This window comes from Myotis lucifugus, unplaced genomic scaffold, assembly GCF_000147115.1.
Source record: "Myotis lucifugus unplaced genomic scaffold, Myoluc2.0 scaffold_188, whole genome shotgun sequence".
In the NCBI taxonomy this organism is placed as follows: domain Eukaryota; kingdom Metazoa; phylum Chordata; class Mammalia; order Chiroptera; family Vespertilionidae; genus Myotis; species Myotis lucifugus.
In genome coordinates this window covers 2012086-2028254 of record NW_005871236.1, presented here as the reverse complement: position 1 = coordinate 2028254, position 16169 = coordinate 2012086, and the positions used below count along the sequence as shown (strand labels likewise).

General features: G+C 37.8%; 1 protein-coding gene across 2 annotated transcripts in view; it reads left to right on the top strand.

The window, feature by feature from the left end:
* LSAMP (limbic system-associated membrane protein) overlaps window positions 1–16169 on the top strand; it is a 619697-nt gene that overhangs the window by 314425 nt on the left and 289103 nt on the right. For both annotated transcript variants that reach the window (XM_006096845.3, XM_006096844.3), the window contains exon 2: window positions 14194–14426. In XM_006096845.3, the coding sequence (XP_006096907.1) occupies window positions 14194–14426 (233 nt within the window). The remainder of the gene's footprint in view (window positions 1–14193; window positions 14427–16169) is intronic.

Genomic DNA, 16169 nt, shown 5'->3' with positions numbered 1-16169 from the left:
GAATGTTTGTAGAAATTAAGAGATTCACATTACATGAGAGTAAAAGGAAAAGACATATAAATTAGTGGTTCTAAATACAGACTGTGAAAAAAAAAGAGATGGAATGAGAAGTGACACAGAAATATGAATAAAAGTATGATTTATACCATGTCTATTAGATCACAATATTCTAGTCTCAAGACAGAATAAATGTAGTGATTGATACAGTAAAGAAATGAAATATTCTGCTTCTGAATAAGGCCATCTACATCATTATTCTTGATGTTCGAATATAAGAATATACTATTAAGAAATAAAATTCAGCCCGGTCGATGTGGCTCAGTGGTTGTGCATTGACCCATGAACCAAGAGATTGCTAGTTCAGTTCTTGGTCAGGGCACATGCTGGGGTTGCAGGCTTGATCCTCAATAGGGGGCAGCCGATCAATGATGTCTCTCATTGATGCTTCTATTTCTCTATCCCTCTCCCTTCCTCTCTAAAAAAAAAATCAATAAAAAAGAAACAAAATTCAACTGATTAAATAGAAAGATCAAATTTTCTTTATTCAACTACTCATGAGTTAGGCAGCATCCCATCAAGTATGATGTCTAGAAACTTTACAAAATGAAAAGTTTTTTATAGGCCAAGAAGGACAAGGGCAAATAAATTATAGATTGCCTCATCTTTTTGGGGTGTTGGAAGAGGTCTATCAAGTAGATTACTTCACTATTACTGATCAGGGAATTCCAGATTGACTGGGTTTAGGTTATATTCCTGGGAGAGATGGCACCCCAATTAGGTTAGGAATTAAGTAGGGGTTTGGTGACATGGAATTAGCACAAGGGACTCCATTTTAGGCCTATTTTGTTAACAATACCATGATGAACTATAATAGTTACTTCATTTAGCAAAGTTCTTTTGGAGAACACTGTGACTGAAGGTAACAATAGGAACTTTAGAAAACCTAGCCAAAGAGGGAAAAAAAGAACAAGACATATGCCCTAACCGATTTGGCTCAGTGGATAGAGTGGTGCCCTGCAGACTGAAAGATCCCAGGTTCCCTTCCGGTCAAGGGCATGTACCTTGGTTGTGGGCACATCCCCAGTGGGAGGTGTGCAGGAGGCAGCTGATCAATGTTTCTCTCTCATCAATGTTTCTAACTCTCTATCCCTCTCCCTTCATCTCTGTAAAAAATCAATAAAATATATTTAAAAAAAAGAATAAGACATAAGAAGCAACAATGTTATTATCCATCTGACAGAGATAAGCTCAACTGTAAATATTAAAAATATTTTCTTTCATGCTTACTCTTCCCTCATTCTGTATTTTTGGGAAGTTTTGCTTTGTCATGATTACTGATTTGGACACTGTCATTCAGAATGAGGAAATTGCATCTTATAATATTAGAGAAAAGAAATGTGGAACAAACTTACCAGTAGTAAAGACTGAACAAGTCTTATTTAAATAACCATAGTGACCATATTTATTAGGATGTTTAGTGAGGAAATTGGTTATTACTTAGTCATAGACCCTCCATTAACTCATAGACATTAGGGTATGTTGTTGAAGGTGGTTAGTCCTCATTGTGAAACCACTGGGAATTGTGAGATTCTTCCACCTTCACTATTATATTAGAAAAGAGACATATTTAAGACTGTGAAATGAGAAAGATCTTAGTATGTTCATTCATCTGTCAAACAATTATTGAGTGTTTTTATGTGTCAGGTTCTTTGTGAGGCAATAGAGATGCAAATATTGAGAAGACATGGCTGTACTTCATTCTTAAATAATGATGAGAGGCAGAAAAACAAAGAATTAAAATCTAACACAAGCAGGGAACAACTTGGGAAATTGGAGAATGTGCTTCACAAGGGAGGGCACATCTGAGATTGGTTCTCTATAATAACTTGCCCAATCTAAAAGTACTTTGTAGATTAAGAATACAGAATAAAAGAATAGAATCATGGCAGAGAATCCTAATAATAGGCTTTAGTTATATGTCTTAACTGTAAGAGGAACTGACCCTCTTACAATGAAAGCAAACTACATCTAAAGCCCTTTTAATTAATTAACTAATTAAATTATTTAATTTATTTATTTATTATTTGTCAAAATATATTTTTATTGATTTCAGAGAGAAAGGGAGAGGGAGAGAGATAGAAGCATCAGTGATGAGACAGAATCTATGATTGGCTATCTCCTGCACACCCCCTACTGAGGATCTAGCTCACAATCTGGGCATGTTCCCTGACTGGGAATCCAACCATGACCTCCTGATTCATAGGTCAATGCTCAACCACTGAGCCACACAAGCTGGGCCTGAGCCCTTTTGAAAGCTAGCCCTAGTAGACAGTTTTATTACCTATTATTTACTCACTAAGCAATTCAGAGAAATAGGGGAATAAGCTCAAAATAATGCTTTATTAATCTCTTCTTAGAGTTACCTCGTCCCCTATCTCTGCTTATTTAATTCATTTAACAGCCATAATTTGAGGTGTTTAGAGAGTATATAACTCTCCTGGAATACAATCTCAAAGTTAGAGTGCCCCAGGAAACACAGAGGGTGGTGAAGTGGAATACAAATTCTCTCAGACTAAAGAGATGGTACATTTGAATCATAGGGGTCTTCCTAGAACTGAGTATGACCTTCACCTTAAAGCATATGCAGCTCCCTTTTTAACTCAACCTGGCTGTGAAATTTCAGAGTTAAATTATGTAGTAGATGTAGTAGTACAAGAGGTGATGATGGCCTTTGACTTTCTCTCCCAAGTCCTGACACCAGTTACTCCTTGTCACCTCCATTGTCTCCCCCCACTCCCCACAGGGTCTGTGCTTTATGTAAATTATGGATTATATCTAAGGTGTCATTTCCAGTTTGAGTATGGGAGTTCCTTACAAGAGCGAACCCAGATGGGCTCTCTCTTCAAACTCATCAGCTCTTGAGGCGTTCATGCCCATTCTCTCAGTAACTTCTGAAGCTCCATTTTATCATCTGATTCCAAGTCCTATTCATGACATGATTGTTGATCTGTTCAAGAACTATAGTCTTCAAAGAAATGTTTATATGAGGAAATAAAGTGATTGGGAGAAAATGAAGGAAAAAAACACAACACTAGGTTGTCACATATGGGTGAAGGCCCCTTACACCAATGCCCTTTGGGAGAAAGCGGAGGAAAAGATAACTTTGAATATAAGAAACATAGGAGGTGAGGTAAGGTAGAACGTGAGTAATGAAAAAGCAAACATGGACATCATAAAAATTACTATGATTATAATTCTTCATGTGAGAAGTGTCCTTGTGATTCATAAGCATTTGTCAGTGATCTATTGGTTTCTTGTCAGCTGGAGGAAGGGACTGCTACATTTCCTTTGCCTAAGATAGATCTGTTTGATATGTGCTCCTTCAACCTGCAGCTACCAGAGTCCCCTATTTCACATTTGTCTCTACAAAGTACATTAAAAATTGAAGACTTTTTTACTCTTTATATTTATCCGCCTGTATTTCTTTTACTTCTGCCTCTTGCTGTGAAGGCAAACTAGACTGCAGAGCCCTTTTCTAAATGTAGTCCTGATAGACAATCTGATTACCTATTATTTACTTAGTTACTATATATTAACTCATGTTTCATACATGCTATATCTATTAATTGTCATGTATAGAGGGCATACTTTGATCCAAATTGTATCTAAATGCTCCAATGATAACAATTTACATAATGCTGTTTATGATAAGACTAGTAAGTAAGGGGTTGGGTTTTCAAGTGAAACTTATAGAAAGAACCCTGACTTTATAGCCATGCCTCATACAACAGAATGCTTATCCTAAGTGCATTATAATTGATTTCTCCTTACTTCTGGAATAAGATAAAGAGTAAACCCTACATGATATAGAGCATATTTTCTTTCCTTCTAGGACTTAGCATATTTTTTATATTTACTTTGTAATGACTCAGAAGGTAACAACATTTTCTTTAAATAGCTATGGAGTTGTTTTTTTATTGCAAAGGAAGTGAAATGTTTAAATAGAAATTTGAGGCACGATTCCAAGATTATTTTTACTTTTTCAAAGGTAAAACTCAAGGAAATTTCCCCCCCATTGTAAATGAAAGAGATTTTTCACACAGAACAGTGACTCATAACAAGAATAATAATAAAAAAAGGCAAGATTTGAAATTGTTTCTCATCCTCCTCCACTGAGTGGGGAGTAAGGAGAGAACCCATAGTTCAAAGGAGAGGGAAGGGTTATAGTTTCTTGCTACTACAGAGAGAGTGTAATTGCCTCTCACACATTGAGAAGGAGAAGGAATAAACATATTCTTGGAACATGAAGGTCCACAAAGCATAGAGCATGCCTCATTTAATCAAGGAAGAACCCCAATTCTGCCAATCATATATCAGCAGATCCCAAAATACAGCATGGACCAGCTGTGTTCCTCTGTTTGGGCTGCCCTGAAGAGAGATCCTTATGTGTGTTCTAACTGGATCTGATTAAAAGTGGTGAGGCATTTAAGGTCTGGGCTGCCTATGCACAGGTATGCCAAAGTCCTTTAAAAATGTTCCAGAGCTGGCATCAGAGCCTCAATTTACACGGCTGCACTAGCATCACACTGCATCATTCTGCTTTTGATGTAATGTTCATGGGCTTTAGGGGACCAGTTGTTGACCAGATGCAAGAAAACATAGGGCCCTAAATGGAGGTTTCACTAGAGGTGCCTACTAATAAGAGAGGAATTGGAATAAACAACAAAATCTAGAGATTGCTGGATTTAGCCACCAAAATGGGGTTTCTACAGAATGATTGTCCATGACTCAAATTATTGAAAGTGACCAGCACAAAAATTTATTAGACTCTTTGAAGCTCACTGGGTGCTCTACATTTAACCCATTTAATAATCACAATCATAAAATAAGGTAATTGTTATTCCTGTTTTGCTGAGGAAAAACGGAAGCTCTTTAGTAATAGTGGACACATTTATGGCTAGGCGCTGCTCTATATGTTTAAAATTAACCCACTTAGACATTACAACATTGAAGTAGATACTGTTGTAGTCTTTATTTTACAGATGAGGAAACGTTGGAACAGAGAGGTCAATCAAAGGTCCCAAGATCATAAAATGATCATGTGATGGAGGTAGAAAGCAGAGCCCCAAACTGTCTCAGCCTGAACCCTTTACCACCCCACCATGCTGCCTTCTTTGCTAGGTTACTTGCCCAAAGCTACAAAACCATGGAGCCTGTAATTTTTCTACCTCATCACTGACAAGAAAATGGGGATCTTGAGTTATGGTGTAATTTCAAAGATGCTGATTTATTTTTCTAAAGTGAACAAGACTCTTGGAAAGACCTCAGGAAAGCTATTTCCAAGCATTTGTAAATGTTCCTGGGATTGATCCTAACTCTAGCTATGACTGAGATAGAAATCGAGTTTTCCCTGGATCTCAGCCTCAACTCTGCACTCTTTTTTATAATTTCTGTCTTCCTTTTTTCATTTATTTCTTCTATGTAAATGTAGAGATGATACAGTTGATGTGATGACAAGTGAAGCACAGAGTGTCCTAGAATTGATGGTTTGTCCAGGCATGTTCAACACTGAAATTTGGTGCTTCTGTTCCTTCTATTCTTACCCTTCACCTCACCTATACAATCTGCATGGAATATACATTTATGTTTCTTCAAGAAATTGAACCTGAAAATACAGCAATGTATATATCATATATCTATATATGTAAAAATACATGTATGATTGGACATGAGGCTACCTAGTGATATTAAGAGACAAAAAGCATATTTAGGGAGGCCTTTCCATTGTTCCAGGGCTCACACAGCCTGACTTGGCTTTACTGTTTACCACTATGGATTCTTTCTTGCTCTTATAGGTGATCCACTATTCTCATAAGTAGTACCCAATCACAGAGAGGGTGTTTTGTCAATATGGCATGCACAAATAACTAATTTAAGGAAATATATAATTGATCAGAAGTCTGGGTAATAATATATTCAGTAGGTGTCATTATACTCTCTAAAGAGATAAACTTTTAGAATGATTAGAGAAATCACTATATCTTTTATAATCATTTCTGTATATGAATATTTTCTTCTTGTCTATAATACTCTACCAGAAGAGAATTTGAGTATAAGCATATATACTTGTTTTACATCTTGTGAAATGTTTCCATGTACATCACCTCCTTTTATTCATAGAACTACCATAAAAGTGGTTCTAAGAGGTTTGGGCAAGTATCATTAGCCTCATTTTACTGGTGAAAAAACTAAGATACAGAACGGTTAAATGAATTACCTGTGTTTCACTAGGAAATATACTGAAAGCCAGAACCAAAATAATCCTCAGGAACTAAACAGTGTGTCTTTTACCATAATACTCCATCAGCAGTGTTCAGATTCCTGAATCATTGTGGCCAGTGATAGAGTCATGCACATCTGGTTCCTGTGGTTCATTACCTCCATATTCTAACCCTCTCTTGAACTTCCATCACTACTTTGTGTGTGTGTATAAACACATGTGCATGCAGGCTCTTGTACATCAATGTGTGCAAAGCAGATAGAGTGAGAGGATATGATCCTACCATATACTAGTACAGTGATGGCGAACCTTTTGAGCTTGGCGTGTCAGCGTTTTAAAAAACTCTAACTTAACTCTGGTGCCGTGTCACATATAGAAAATTTTTGATATTTGAAACCATAGTAAAACAAAGACTTATATTTTTGATATTTATTTTATGTATTTAAATGCCATTTAACAAAGAAAAATCAACCAAAACAATGAGTTTGCGTGTCACCTCTGACACGCATGTCATAGGTTCGCCATCACTGTTAACTAGTAGATACTATCATGGTGTTAATTGGACCAAAATTCAGAATCTAGAAAAATACACCATCATCAAACTAAGATCTGTTTCTGGTTCAAAAGGATTAAGATTAAGAGAGACGTCATTCACAAGAATAAGAGGATGAGACAAAGAGAGCAGGCAGGGTTCAAAGCCAGAAGTCAAGTGTGGAAAGAGGAAGAGACAGGAGCAAGGCAGATAGAGAGCCAAAGCTTTTTATTGCAGACAAGGCTTCACAGGTGGCCTGAGGTCAAGTAGAGAATCCCCACAATTCTTTTATTTTCTACTGAGTTTAATCTTAGAACATGGTAACAAAGCAGAGATGATCTAAAATGATGAATTCAAAATTCCTTAAATTTGGTTTTTAACTGATTTGTTATTTTTTAAAAAATATGTTTGCATATGTGTTGTTGGAATTCATTTTACTTTAAATAATGTGATAAAGTCAGACTACAGACTTTGACTCAGGAGAATCTGGGATATTTCCATGATGCTTTATTTCATCCTCTGCTTAGAACTTTTTCTGATTCCATACTTTAATGCTGGGAATTGCTTCCCAGAACGAGTATATTTCCTTCTAGAGTAATGAATTGATTTACTAGGGTGTTTGTACCTTAAAGTTACAAAGCAAACAATATAAAAATAAATGGCCAACGCATTCTTGAAGACTTTCTTCCCATCTACATCTTGAATTATTCCACATCTTATAAAAGAGGGAGAATCACAAATGTGAAAAAAATAAACTTGTAACCAGAACATCACTATGTCATGAACTTATATATTCAGGGGGTTTGGTGGCAATTTAGTTCTCTGTAAATTAAGAAGCATGTGCCTATGAGAAAAGACTGTGCTCTGTAGTTGTTTGTCCCATGTTTCTGGACATTTAAACAAAGAGATCAAAGTCTAACTCAGGATTTTTCAGCTTTGACCCTGTCAGCATTTTAGATGGAATATGTCTTTGTTGTGTATGGGGCGGGTGGAAAGGGGAGGTTGTCCTTTACATTGTAGGATGTTTAGCAGCATCCTTGATATCCACCCACTAGATGCTAGTAGCAACCTCCCCCCTCCAGTTGTCACAACCCAATAATGTCTCCAGTATTGTCAGATATCATCTGGAAGCACAAATTGCCCCCACTTGATAGCCATTCATCTAACTGTTCTTTCTTAATTTAAGAAACAAATCTCACTCTCACCAGTTTGGCTCAGTGGATAGAGCGTCGGGCTACAAACCAAAGGGTCCCAGGTTCAATTCTGGCCAAGGGCACATACCCAGATTGCAGGCTAGATCTCCAGTGCAGGGGGTGCAGGAGGCAGCTGATCAATGATTCTCTCTCATCATTGATGTTTCTATCTCTCTCTCCCTCTCCCTTCCTCTCTGAAATCAATAAAAATATATTTTTAAAAAAGAAACAAATCTCCCTATCCAGCCAGTTCCACTTTCCTCAGTCCTTACATTTAAAAAATTATGAGGGCAGATAACTATTGAGAGCTTAAATAAAATGTAATTTATTTGTTATCAATGTTATGTACTCTTGAGAAATAGTAGAAAGTTTAAGTTTGGATAAATTCTAAATTGATATGTTCTTGTTAACCAATAATGCTTGTTAAAAAATGAAGATGTGCCGAAACTGGTTTGGCTCAGGGGATAGAGCGTCGGCCTGTTTCCTCAGTCCTTACATTTAAAAAATTATGAGGGCAGATAACTATTGAGAGCTTAAATAAAATGTAATTTATTTGTTATCAATGTTATTATGTACTCTTGAGAAATAGTAGAAAGTTTAAGTTTGGATAAATTCTAAATTGTAAAAAATCAATAAAATATATATTTTTTAAAAAATTAAGATGTTTTTAGTAGCAATGAACAGGCTTAATATCTAGTAGACGTGTATCACTTACATCATGGATATACTGTCAGTAAATATGCTATTGAGCAATCAATAATTGGTACAAGTGGAATTTAGCATTTCATTTCTGCTTTCAATTAGATTCATTGTTTTGGAAACATAATCCCCAGACTTATACAGTAAAAGTGGAATTATTAGTGTACCTGTTTGTATAAGGTGCATAATATACTTGGTGTAAAATGTTCACAGAGATCCAATGCTTGAGATTTTTATCGCTGTATTGATATTTTGTGACAGTTTTATGAATTTAGATATACTGAACAGGGAAGATAGAAGTTTGTTTGCTTGCCTTTCTGGTTATTTTTTAAGATGGTTTTTATAATATTATTGATTCATAGTTATGATAAGTAACCCACCTGATATTTTTGCTTTCAAGGTTAAAATGGGCCATCCACTAAATGTTCATCTAGTGCCTTATGCTTCTTTTTGTTGTTTTTCACATACAATATAGATTATTTAATTCCCAGGGGTGATATTCTATCATATTGGAGTCAGTGCATTTTTTCTCTTTTGCTTTAATTTTAATACCACACTCAATAATTCTCTTTAAATGCCCCCTTTGTATTTGATCATTTTATTTCTTAAGAAAACTTAAAATAGTTATCCATCTATTCTGTGCCTATTATATAATCCTATATAATAAAGATGCAATATGCAAATTAACCCTTACACCCTCACAAGATGGCTGCCTATGACCAGGCCAGCAGGGGGGTTAGTGAGGGACGACCAAACGACTGAACAGCAGGCTGTGTGGGGTGACCAGGCCAGCAGGGGGGTTAGTGAGGGACGACCAAACGACTGAAGAGCAGGCTGAGGGGCAACCAGGCCAGCAGGGGGTCAGTTGGGAGTGACCAAGTCAGCAGTGGGGGTGCAGTTAGGGGTGACCAGGCTGGCAGAGGAGGGCAGTGGGGGGCAACTAGGCCGGCAGGAGGGGCAGTAAGGGGTGACCAGGCCAGTGGTGGGGCAGTTAGGAGCAATCAGGCCAGCAGGAAGGGTGCAGTTGGGGGCAACCTGTCTGGCAGTGGGGGGTTGTTAGGGGTGACCAGGCTGGCGGGGGAGCAGTTAGGGATGGTGACCAGGCTGACGAGGGAGCAGTTAGGGGCGATCAGGCAGGCAGGCAGGTGAGCGATTAGGAGCCAGCAGTCCAGGATTGTGAGAGGGATGTCTGACTGTCAGTTTAGGCCCCATCCCTAGGATCGGGCCTAAACCTGCAGTCGGACATCCCCCGAGGGGTCCTGGATTGGAGAGGGTGAAGGCTGGGATGAGGGGACCCCTCCCCCCCCGCACAAATTTTGTGTACTGGGCCTCTAGTTAACAAATATTTGAAAATTGACTTAATAGCAATTTATTTTATTAAATTCAGTTTATTTATTCCACATTTCAGTGAGTACCTACTGTGTACATCAAGCATGTCAAACTCAAAGGTTAACATGGGCCAAATAAACAAGGCATGCGGCCTGCAGGCTGCAAGTTTGACATGTTTAGTGTACATGATGGGTTTATGCTGCTAGGCACTGTTAGGGCTACATAGGTGAATTCCAAGAGGCTCACTGTCATTAATAATTTCATAAGGCAAGGTTAGTACAAATAAGCCTAATTTAATGTGGATTATAATGAGGTCATAAGAAAAAGCCAAGTAAAAGGATGGGATCCTGATGAGAGAAGATTTCCTGGAGAGGTGGCACTCTGTGCTATGCCATGTCTTCAGCCGCCTGCCAGAACGCCCACCTAGAGTGGAGGGATGGCCTTTGTCCCTCTCCTCTTGGCAGCAATACCTGCTCTCTTTAGGGTGCCATCCTTTCTAAATCCTGGAATGAGCTGCAACATTTTGAGCTTCTGGAAGAAACATTCTATTAAATCCAAACAACACATAGCATTGACATATTTTTAAAATATATCTCTTTACACTTTTCCTGATTTAGTGAAGGATGATTTTGAAGATAAAGTCATTAGGTACTCAGTTGTTGTTTTTTGTTGTTGTTGTTTTTATTTTAAAAATATATTTTTATTGATTTCAGAAAGGAAGGGAGAGGGAGAGAGAGATAGAACATCAATGATGAGAGAAAATCATTGATCAGCTGCCTCCTGCATGACCCTTCCGGGGGATCCAGCCCACAACCCAGGCATGTGCCCTGACCAGGAATCGAACCGTGACCTCCTGGCTTATAGGTTGACGCTCAACCACTGAGCTACACAAGCCGGGCTAGGTACCCAGTTTTGAAGTAGATTGTCTGGCACTAGAGCAGCATCGAGTGCAGGATAATACATTATTACCGTATCATGATGGCATAGCATGAGAATTTTCATTTGCTCTACAGGTATGCCAAATGCACAGTTGAGCCAACTCATCTCCTTGATGCAAGCTCATGATGCTTATCAGCCAGTCAGTGCATGCTGGGAACCTGGGTCTGCATTAATCAGTATTTTCTCATTACCAAATACCCATGCATTCTGTGCCTACCCTGTGTTACTGGTTATTTTTATTTAACAAACAAATTCTACAAACTGAGACTATAATATTGACTCTTACCATATTTTTTCTTACATTCACTTCTTATGGTTTAAAAAAGTTGCTACCTTATATCAAGATTCTAAAATTAATTAGTTCTGAAATTGAAATAAGCACATTCATTTGCTTATTTTTCAGTATGAAAGTTTAAGTCAATTATAGAAAGATGATTTTCTAGTTTATAGTCAATGCATTTACTTTGGAACTATTGATTACTAAAAAAAAAAAAAAAAAACCCTTAAATATTTGGAAAAATGGTTTTCTTTTAAGAAATACTGCATTGTGCTCTGGTGCTTGGAGATGGCTATTTATACTTAGTTAGTAAAAAGAGTGAATATATGTATAAATGTTTGAATTCTAATACACCTTTCACTTATTTCAATGTAAAAGATAAATTAAAAAATTAAATAAGAATGAAACACAATGTAAAAATAAGATGTTATGTAGATTGTCATAGCAAAATTCCCATATAATATGTTGTTTCAAGAAGATGCATTTTTATGGGTCTGGCAATTTTGCTGAAATAGTCAATTACTCCTTTAGGTAATATATATCTGTCTCCTCTCAGAGAATAATTTGGAGTAATTATATGTATGGTAATTTTAACTTTTCCAAGGACAAAAATTGCTAAAATATCAAAAGGACCCTAAAGACCTGATTTAGATACTCTATCTTGTGCTGATAAGAAAATTCACCCAATTCATTTGTGGATGCTATAGAGCTCAGGTTGGGGTCAGGGTGGGGTGGAATATATAGGGTGGGGCAAAAGTAAGTTTACAGTTGTTTGTCTGGAAAATAATACAATAATTAATAAGTAATAATGCAAGAATAAACTCTGTGTTTCTTGTACTCACAACGGTAAACCTATTTTTGTACCTATAGGTCTTGTGTCTACATTGTGATACTATTAATTCACATGACAGGCATTTGACAAATTTTACTGTTTTACACCAGATTAGTTTTGGGAGATACCTTAATGAATTAGGCAAAATCTCAGTCTTTATTTGACTGATGGGCCAATTTTGTGTATAATGCATTATATGGTATCTTCTTATCCAAAATGAACATATTAGGACCATGTGCTGGCCTAAACAGCATTCAAAGTCCATCTCTATGATATCTGCTTGCTTCTGTGTTGAGCAGTGTAGATGAGAAAGGTAGGAGAAATGTGATAGAAAATTTAAAACACATTTATAGAGGTACATTTCCATTCTTCTCAGTCAAAAGTAAAAACACAGTAACTCTGCATGAACAACTTCATTTATGATCTAGAAGATAGCAAACAGCTTGTTAATTAATTAAAAAAATGATTCTAAGTTGAGACGTGCCACAAACATCAACAAGGACAGAGAAATGATGCCATAAAAGGAAAGAAGAGAAAAAGTAAAATTGAGTCTGGAAAGAAGCAGCAAGTATCCATGAAGTTAGCTCTGCACTCCCTCTTGCAGAAGTGTTAATTATCAAATGTATCTAATTAATCCCAGTAATATCTGTATGGTAGAGAAACACATATTGAGTAATGGAGATACTAAATGATAGCTTCATTTGCCTGTCTTTAGGAAAATAAATAGATTGAGAAGAAAAGAAAGACCTGCATATCAAGGCACCCAACTAATTAAATAAGATAATCATGCTAAATAAAATACATAATTCAACAAAAATTAATGGGGTAAGGAGATCTTCTGCACAATAGGAATATTTAAAAGACTCAGCCTTTCTCCTTATGAAAGATACAAATCAGCCTCTGTATCCCTACTGTGGACAGCCTGTGGGTAGGACATCAATTTCCTGTCTATGCATGGGAGTGGAATCTCATCCTGTTATGACCTGAGAGGAAACCTGGGTTTGACATAGTTTGGAAAATATAAGGGAATATGGTGTTTTGGTTGTTTTGTTGTCATATTCCTGGCTCCTCTGTCCATCCCTCAAGCCCCAGAGTGCTGAGCAGCTGGCTCTGCAGCTGTAAGAAAGTCTGGGACAATCTTCCTATGGGGTACACATAAATCTTGCCAAACTGAAACAGAGAAAACTTTTTGCTTGTTTTTGTGTGTGTTTTTTTTTCATTTCCAGGTTCTTGATATAATTGAAAAAACTGTATCATGTAAAGTATTTTCCCCTTCTTCAGTGGTCTGTGTTCTTTGCCCTTTTCTTTCAAGTTTCAGGGAGAGACTTTTAGGTTTCTAAAATAATAATTTAAATAAACATTTTTCTTTCATCATCCTTGCAATAGAAACTGTAAAATTGGTTTCTTCATCTCCCACAAAAGATTGAATTCATACTAATGGGCTCAGAAAGGCTGGTAGCAAGCTGTCTTGCCAGCTACAACCCTGCTGCCCTCAGCAGCTGGAACCACACTTAGGCAAGATGATGCTAGTTAACTCTGATGACCTTGACCCAACACCTATCTACCTACTTGGACTTGCTCACACATGCCTCACTCCTGGGAGTAGGCATTCCAAACTCATACAGATCAGATGCAAACTCTGAAATCTGATCTAATTCCTACCGTGGTGGGGCATAACTTAAATATACCATCACACAAGAAAATAGCTATGAAAGAATAAGTACAATTCAAAACTGGGGAAATGTGCCACATTATCAATCATCTGATTCTCAAAATTACTTAAACAGATGGAGTTCTGTGTGAATGACCTTTTCCTAGACAAGAAGATAATCCAGTGGGAAATCAATACCCATTTAACTTTGCCTACATTACTCATACTCGGATTGTTTATTGCTGAATTGAGTCTAATGTAATGATATCTACCCATTGAATGGTAATTAGATCTTCAAGAAGAACTAGTGATGATATTTAAGACTCTAAGAAAGAACATGGCAATGGTTCATCCTGCATTAAATATTTTTCTTGACTGGTCTTGTTGAGTCTAATCATGTGAAGAATGAATGCAGATGCAGGCATGGCTAAAGCTCTAATGTTGTTATTCTGCTCTGCCAGGTGCATTGTAGAAGACAAGAACTCAAAAGTGGCCTGGCTGAACCGTTCTGGCATCATTTTTGCTGGGCATGACAAGTGGTCTCTGGACCCCCGGGTGGAGCTGGAGAAACGCCATTCTCTGGAATACAGTCTTCGAATCCAGAAGGTGGATGTCTATGATGAGGGTTCCTACACTTGCTCGGTTCAGACACAGCATGAGCCCAAGACCTCCCAAGTTTACTTGATTGTGCAAGGTAAGAAAATGATAGGATAGGTGAGGTGCGGGGCACTGAATAATCATGATGTACAAAATACTTGCATAATACTTTCTAAAAATAGAAAAGGAAGACTTTTAAATGTATTATGGCACTTAAGTATCTGTTTTTTCTCTAAAAGGATAGACTTATAATGAGAAGACTAAGGAGAATATAGAGTTGAGTCTTGCCACTGTGAGCCAGTACCCTTGGTGAGAATCTTTTCTCCTAGCCCTCAGTGTGAAAATACACAGCAAAGGCTGCAACCATTGGAATAAGATGAAACAGGAACACAAGAACACACACATGCTTAGAACCATGTGAAATCCACTTTTTCATGCTGTTGAGCACTGCATACTTTGCTGAAGGTTTGATTTTTACCTGTCCCCAGCCTAAATAATATCCCTAACTATCTGTTTTCATGATAGCAAATGTTGTTTGGAAAAATAAAAGTTTCCAGAGGCCTTGACATCCTCTCCGCTGGCCAGCTTTCTATGTAGTTTGTGTCTCCATCTAATGGCAAGTTATTTATGAGCAAATCCAGTGACAAGGATCTGCAAAGTCATTAGGGAAAATCTGCTTCTAGATTGGGGTTTCCAAGGACACATCTGAGTCATGGTTTTATAGGATGAAAACCCTAAATGGCATACACATGCTCCCAAACTATAGCTCTCTAGGGTCCTGTTCCCCATAACTGCAGAATGAGAACAAAGCTGATCAGCTGCACAATTTTATTGCAAGCGAAGTCAAACCACCAGCAATTTCAATCTATCTAACAAGATCTAAACACTAACAAATATTAGGGCTGTGTTCATGTATTCTTGATTTACAATTTTATGTAAATTTAATGCAAATTAGGCATGGCCCTCAGGGCTCCTGTCAAGATTCCAATGCAGTCAGTGGTGTGGCAAAGTTTGACTGTAGCTTCTATTAATGTGTATGGAATTGATTACTGCAACATTTAAATTATTGCTCTTCCAACTACTCTGATTAATAGGTTGAAACTGGAGTAAAATACATCAGAGGCTGCCTGGTGCAGGGGTGGTTTAGTCATGTGACCTCCATCTTGGTCCATTTGCAATGGCTGACAGCTTCATTTTATTGCTTTTAAAAGGCATGTCTACTGACTTGCAAAGTTCCTTTCACAATCAAAGCAGAGAATACTTTCCATTTAGTTTAATAGAAAGTACTTGAGGTACAATAATAAGAGACACCAGGGCTTGGATCTCAGGCAGCCCATTTAAAATTTGTAAATATAACTAGAGAATTGTAAATATGTAAATTTAACATTTCCCTCATAAACACACTCTCTCTATGACACATGCACACAGACACACACACACACACATATGCACGCACACATGCACATGCATACCTCAAACCAAAGTTCTACCGCATTGAATAGCAGACAAAGGGGAGGTAACTAGTATATTTAAGGTCCATTATAAAACTAGATGCCCGGTGCATGAAATTCGTGCATGGGGGGGTGGCGCCCTCAGCCCAGCCTGCACCCTCTCCAATCTGGGACCCCTCAGGGGATGTCTCACTGCTGGTTTAGGCCCGGTCCTGGGGATCGGGTCTAAACCAGAAGTCGGACATCCCTCTCACAATCTGGGACCACTGGCTCCTAATTGCTCACTTGCCTGCCAGCCTGGTTGCCCCCAAATGCCCTCCCCCCTGTCGACCTGGTCACCCCTCACTGCCCCCTCTGCCAGCCTGGTTGCCCCCACCTGCCCCCCGTGC